Raw genomic sequence first — 7,001 nt, 5'->3', positions numbered from 1 at the left:
TGACTGAGCTAACATCTGTGTTCATTATGCGTATTTCAGTTGGGTTCAACACCGTCTCTGTAGTAAAAGTTAAACTTACACTATTTAAAAACATCATACATGCAAACATGATTTAGTATTTTGAAAATAATAATTAATGACTAGACGAATGAGTGATTGTATGACACATATCAGGAACATAATGCAACTTCCTGCAATTGTAAGCACCAGTTCCAGTTTTCTTTTGTTCAGCAAATCAAACCCTAGTGAGTATTTCCTCCTTAAGTCCATTTTTCAATGAATATGAAATAAACGTGTTTTTTTTTTACTTTAACAACAAGACTTGAAATTTAAAAGACGATTAAGATCTCTTAATATTTATTTAGTTATGCACTTTTAAAAGATGCGGCTTCACATTAACCTCATTTAAAATGAAAAGCTTTACAAAGGTGAAGTTTTGCAGTTCCCTTTATTAAAATGTAACCATTTGCAGTGTAAATTTAATTGTTTATGTTTGCCTTTGAATTAGTTTAAAAACATATTCAAGCATGAAATTGAAAAAAGTATTCATAATCATACTAACTAACAGTTACCATTTACAGTATCTCAATCGTCAGATACCAGCGATTACCACAATCCAGAAGTATGCATAGCTTATAAACCATGATCATTGAATAGTTACCATTTAAGGTAAGCTGTATTTTTGATATCCTTCTGCACGTGCATGTTTCCTCGCTACACCCCACCTGTAACACAATATTCTCTGCAATTCTTACCATGATCACAGCAGTTACTCTAATATTTTTTATGTAGAGTGATGCTGACGTGATTATTCGTGATGTCGAGGTGTTGGCCTGCGTTGACGATGATGCCAAAGTTTGGTTTGTAGGCGCTTGTGCAGACAGTATTACTGGTGGTGTTGTGGAAGCGGGTATATGTGTAGCGGGTGTATGAGTAGGCGCTTGTGTTGTCAGTTTAACTGGTGATGTTGAGGATGCGGAGGTATGTGTAGGCGCTTGTTTTGTCAGTATTACTGGTGATGTTGTAGATGCCGAGTTATGTGTAGGCGCTTATATTGTCAGTATTACTGGTGATGTTGTAGATGCCGAAGTATGTGTAGGCGCTTGGATTGTCAGTATTACTGGTGACGTTGTAGATTCCGAGGTATGTGTAGGCGCTTGTATTGTCAGTATTACTATTGACGTTGTAGATACCAAGGTATGTGTAGGCGCTTGTATTGTCAGTATTACTGGTGATGTTGTAGATGCCGAGGTATGTGTAGGCGCTTGGATTGTCAGTATTACTGGTGACGTTGTAGATGCCGAGGTATGTGTAGGTGCTTGTGTTGTCAGAATAACTGGTGGTGTTGTAAATGCGGTTGTATGTGTAGGCGCTTGTATCGACAGTATTACTGGTGATGTTGTAGATGTGGATGTATGTGTCGACGCTTCTATTGTCGGTATTACTGGTGACGTTGTATATGCGGGTGTATGTGTAGGCGCTTGTACTTTCGGTATTACTGGTGATGTTGTAGATACGGGTGTATGTGTAGGCGCTTGTACTGTCGGTATTACTAGTGATGTTGTAGATGCGGGTGTATGTGTAGGCGCTTGTACTGTCGTTATTACTGGTGATAGTGTACATGCGGGTGTATGTATAGGCGCTTGTGTTGTCAGTATTACTCGTGACTTTGTATATGCGGGTGTTTGTGTAGGCGCTTGTATTGTTAGTACTTCTGGTGACGTTGTAGATACGGGTGTATGTGTAGGCGCTTGTACTGTCGGTATTACTAGTGATGTTGTAGATGCGGGTGTATATGTAGGCGCTTGTACTGCCGGTATTACTCGTGACGTTGCATATGCGGGTGTATGTGTAGGAGCTGGTATTGTCAGTTTTACTTGTGACGTTGTATATGCGGTTGTATGTGTAGGCGATTGTATTGTCAGTATTACTGGTGACGTTGTATATGCGGTTGTATGTGTAGCAGTTGTGCTGTCGGTATTACTGGTGATGGTGTACATGTGGGTGTATGTGTAGCAGTTTGTGTTGTCAGTATTACTGGTGACGTTGTAGATGCGGATGTATGTGTCGACCCTTGTATTGTTGGTATTACTGGTGACGTTGTATATGCGGGTGTATGTGTAGGCGCTTGTACTGTCGTTATTACTGGTGATAGTGTACATGCGGGTGTATGTATAGGCGCTTGTGTTGTCAGTATTACTCGTGACTTTGTTTATGCGGGTGTTTGTGTAGGCGCTTGTATTGTTAGTACTTCTGGTGACGTTGTAGATACGGGTGTATGTGTAGGCGCTTGTACTGTCGGTATTACTAGTGATGCTGTAGATGCGGGTGTATATGTAGGCGCTTGTACTGTCGGTATTACTCGTGACGTTGTATATGCGGGTGTATGTGTAGGAGCTGGTATTGTCAGTTTTACTTGTGACGTTGTATATGCGGTTGTATGTGTAGGCGATTGTATTGTCAGTATTACTGGTGACGTTGTATATGCGGTTGTATGTGTAACAGTTTGTGTTGTCAGTATTACTGGTGACGTTGTATATGCAGGTGTATGTGTAGCAGCTTGTGTTGTCAGAATTATTGGTGACGTTGTATATGCGGGTGTATGTGTAGCAGCTGGTGTTGTCAGAATTACTGGTGACGTTGTATATGCAGGTGTATGTATAGGCACTTAAGTTGTTAGCATTACTGGTGAGGTTATATATGCGGGTGTATGTGTAGGCGCTTGTGTTGTCAGAAATACTGCTGACGTTGTATATGCGGGTGTATGTGTAGGCGCTTGTTTTGTCAGTAGTACTGGTGATGGCGTAGATGCCGAGGTATGTGTAGGCGCTTGTGTTGTCAGTATTTCTGGTGATATTGTGGATGCCGAGATATGTGTAGGCGCTTGTGTTGTCAGTATAACTGGTGATGTTGTAGATGCCGAGGTATGTGTAGGCGCTTGTGTTGTTAGTATTACTGGTGATGTTGTAAATACGGGTTTATGTGTAGGCGCTTGCATTCTCAGTATTACTGGTGACGTTGTAGAAGCGGATGTCTGTGTCGACGTTTGTATTGTCGGTATTACTTGTGACGTTGTATATGCGGGTGTATGTGTAGGCCCTTGTGCTGTCGGTATTACTGGTGATGGTGTATATTTGGGTGTATGTAAAGGCGCTTGTGTTGTGATATTGTGGATGCCGAGGTATGTGCAGGCGCTTGTGTTGTCAGTATAACTGGTGATGTTGTAGATACCGAGGTATGTGTAGGCGCTTGTATTGTCAGTATTACTTGTGACGTTGTAGAAGCGGATGTCTGTGTCGACGCTTGTATTGTCGGTATAACTTGTGACGTTGTATATGTGGGTGTATGTGTAGGCGCTTGTGCTGTCGGTATTACTGGTGATGGTGTATATGTGGGTGTATGTAAAGGCGCTTGTGTTGTCAGTATTACTGGTGATGTTGTAGATGCGGATGTATGTGTCGACCCTTGTATTGTTGGTATTACTGGTGACGTTGTATATGCGGGTGTATGTGTAGGCGCTTGTACTGTCGTTATTACTGGTGATAGTGTATATGCGGGTGTATGTATAGGCGCTTGTGCTGTCAGTATTACTCGTGACTTTGTATATGCGGGTGTTTGTGTAGGCGCTTGTATTGTTAGTACTTCTGGTGACGTTGTATATGCGGGTGTATGTGTAGGCGCTTGTATTGTTAGTGTTTCTGGTGACGTTGTATATGCGGATGTATGTGTAGGCGCTTGTATTGTTAGTATTTCTGGTGACGTTGTATATGCGGGTGTATGTGTTGGCGCTTGTACTGTCGTTATTACTGGTGATGGTGTATATGCGGGTGTATGTGTAGACGTTTGTATTGTCAGTATTACTGGTGACGATGTATATGCAGGTGTATGTGTAGGCGCTTGTATTGTTATTAACTCTGATGACGTTGTATATGCGGGTGTCTGTGTAGGCGCTTGTATTCTCAATATTACTGGTGACGTGTATATGCGGGTGTATGTGTAGGCGCTGGTATTGTCAGTATAACTGGTGATGTCAATGCAGATGTATGTGTAGGCGCTGCTTTTGTCCGTAAAACTGGTGGTGTCGATGCGGGAATATGTGTAGGCGCTTGTATTGTCGGTTTTACTGGTGATGTTGTAAATGCGGTTGTATGTGTAGGCGCCTGTACTGTCACTATTACTGGTGACATTGTATATTCGGGTGTATGAGTAGGCGCTTGTGTTGTCAGTATTACTGGTGATGTTGTATATGCGGGTGTATGTGTAGGCGCTGGTACTGTCGGTATTACTGGTGATGTTGTAAATGATGGTGTATGTGTAGGCGTTTGATTTGTCGGTATTACTGGTGACGTTGTATGTGCGGTTGACCGTGAAGCAGCTTGTGTTGTCAGTATTACTTGTGACGTTGTATTGCGGGTGTGTGTGTGAAGGAGCTGGTATTGTCAGTTTTACTGGTGACGTTGTATATGCGGGTGTATGTGTAGGCGCTTGTATTGTCTGTATAACTGGTTACGTTGTATATGCGGTTGTATGTGTAGGCGCTTGTGTTGTCAATATTACTGGTGATGTTGTAGATGCGGGTGTTTGTTTAAGCGCTTGTGTTGTCAGTATTACCAGCGATGTTGTGGATGCGGGTGTAAGTGTAGGCGTTTGTGTTTTCAGTATCACTGGTGACGTTGTATATGCGGGTGTACGTGTAGGTGCTTGTATTGTCGGTATTACTGGTGACGTTGTAGATGCGGGTCTATGTGTAGGCGCTTTTGTTGTCAGTATTACTGATGGCGTTGTATATGCAGGTGTATGTGTGTCAGCTTGAATATTCAATATTACTGGTAACGTTGTATATGCGGGTGTATGTGTAGGTGCTTGTGTTGTCAGTATTACTGGTGACGTTGTATATGCGGGTTTATGTGTAGGCGCTTGTGTTGTCAGTATTACTGGTGACGTTGTATATGCGGATGTTTGTGTAGGCGCTTGTGTTGTCAGTATTACTGGTGACGTTCTATATGCGGGTGTATGTGTAGGCGCTGGAATTGTCGGTATTACTGGTGATGTGTATAAGCGGGTGTATGTATAGGCAATTGTATTGTCGGTATTACAGGTGATGTTGTAGGTGAGGGTGTATATGTAGTAGCTTGTGTTGTCAGCATTACTGGTGACGTTGTAAAAGCGAGTGTATGTGTAGGCGCTTCTGTTGTCAGCATTACTGGTGACGTTGTATACGCGGGTGTATGTGTAGGCGCTTGTGTTGTCAGTATTACTGGTGACGTTGTATATTCGGGTGTATGTGTAGGTGCTTTTGTTGACGGTATTACTGGTGACGCTGTATATGCGGGTGTATGAGTAGGCGCTTGTATTGTCAGTATTATTTGTAACGTTGTATATGCGGGTGTATGTGTAGGCGCTTGTTTTGTCAGAAATATTTATAACGTTGTATATGCGGGTGTATGTGTATTGTCAGTATAACTGGTGATGTCAATGCAGATGTATGTGTAGGCGCTGCTTTTGTCCGTAAAACTGGTGGTGTCGATGCGGGAATATGTGTAGGCGCTTGTATTGTCGGTTTTACTGGTGATGTTGTAAATGCGGGTGTATGTGTAGGCGCCTGTACTGTCACTATTACTGGTGACATTGTATATTCGGGTGTATGAGTAGGCGCTTGTGTTGTCAGTATTACTGGTGATGTTGTATATGCGGGTGTATGTGTAGGCGCTGGTACTGTCGGTATTACTGGTGATGTTGTAAATGATGGTGTATGTGTAGGCGTTTGATTTGTCGGTATTACTGGTGACGTTGTATGTGCGGTTGACCGTGAAGCAGCTTGTGTTGTCAGTATTACTTGTGACGTTGTATATGCGGTTGTGTGTGTAGGAGCTGGTATTGTCAGTTTTACTGGTGACGTTGTATATGCGGGTGTATGTGTAGGCGCTTGTATTGTCTGTATAACTGGTGACGTTGTATATGCGGTTGTATGTGTAGGCGCTTGTGTTGTCAATATTACTGGTGATGTTGTAGATGCGGGTGTTTGTTTAGGCGCTTGTGTTGTCAGTATTACCAGCGATGTTGTGGATGCGGGTGTATGTGTAGGCGCTTGTGTTTTCAGTATCACTGGTGACGTTGTATATGCGGGTGTACGTGTAGGTGCTTGTATTGTCGGTATTACTGGTGACGTTGTAGATGCGGATCTATGTGTAGGCGCTTGTGTTGTCAGTATTACTGGTGACGTTGTATATGCGGGTGTATGTGCAGGCATTGGTACTGTCGGTATCAGAGGTGACGTTGTATTTGCGGGTGTATGTGTAGGCGCTTGTCTTGTTAGTATGATTTGTGACGTTGTATATGCGGGTGTATGTGTAGCAGCGTGTCTTGTCAGTATTACTGCTGACGTTGTAGATGCGGTTGTATGTGTAGGCCCGTTGTTGTCAGTATTACTGGTGACGTTATATATGCGGGCTATTGTGTAGGCGCTGGTGTTGTCAGTAACACTTGTGATATTGTATAATCTGGTGTATGTGTAGGCGCTGGTATTGTTAGTATTACTGGTATGTTGTAGATGCGCGTGTAAGTGTAGGAGCTTGTAATGTCGGTATTACTGGTGATGTTGTAGATGCCGAGGTATGTGTAGGCGCTTGTGTTGTCAGTTTTACTGGTGATGTTGTAGATACGGGTGTATATGTAGGCGCTTGTATTGTCATTATTACTGGTCATGTTGTAGAAGCGCATGTTTTGGTAGGAGCTTGTATTGTCGGTGTTACTGGTGATGTTGTTGATGCCGAGGTATGTGTAGGCGCTTGTTTTGTCAGTATTACTGGTGGTGTTGTAGATGCGGGTGTATTTGTTGTCGTTTGTATTGCCAGTATTACTTGTGATGTTGTATATTTGTATATCACTGTTGTTTAAGTGGCAGGCTGCTCAATCGAGTGATCTTTAAATATATCCAACATATGAACTGATTCTGATCTGGGTGGCAGGAGGTTCCAGTCATTCACAGATCTTTAACACAC

At 42.8% G+C, this 7,001-nt stretch overlaps 1 protein-coding gene across 1 annotated transcript; it reads right to left on the bottom strand.

Moving 5' to 3' along the window:
• Nucleotides 1-1,035: 1,035 nt before the first annotated feature.
• Nucleotides 1,036-6,705, bottom strand: LOC128238070 (serine-rich adhesin for platelets-like). Its single transcript, XM_052953646.1, has 5 exons — nucleotides 6,538-6,705; nucleotides 6,053-6,182; nucleotides 3,914-4,502; nucleotides 1,999-2,955; nucleotides 1,036-1,858 (listed from the first exon to the last, which is right to left on the bottom strand). Exons 1-5 carry the CDS (start codon nucleotides 6,703-6,705, stop codon nucleotides 1,036-1,038), a joined length of 2,667 nt encoding a protein of 888 aa, XP_052809606.1.
• Between the last annotated feature and the right edge of the window lie 296 nt (nucleotides 6,706-7,001).

The sequence above is a fragment of the Mya arenaria genome, chromosome 6, assembly GCF_026914265.1.
Source record: "Mya arenaria isolate MELC-2E11 chromosome 6, ASM2691426v1".
NCBI lineage: Eukaryota > Metazoa > Mollusca > Bivalvia > Myida > Myidae > Mya > Mya arenaria.
This window is presented reverse-complemented; position numbering and strand designations above follow the sequence as displayed.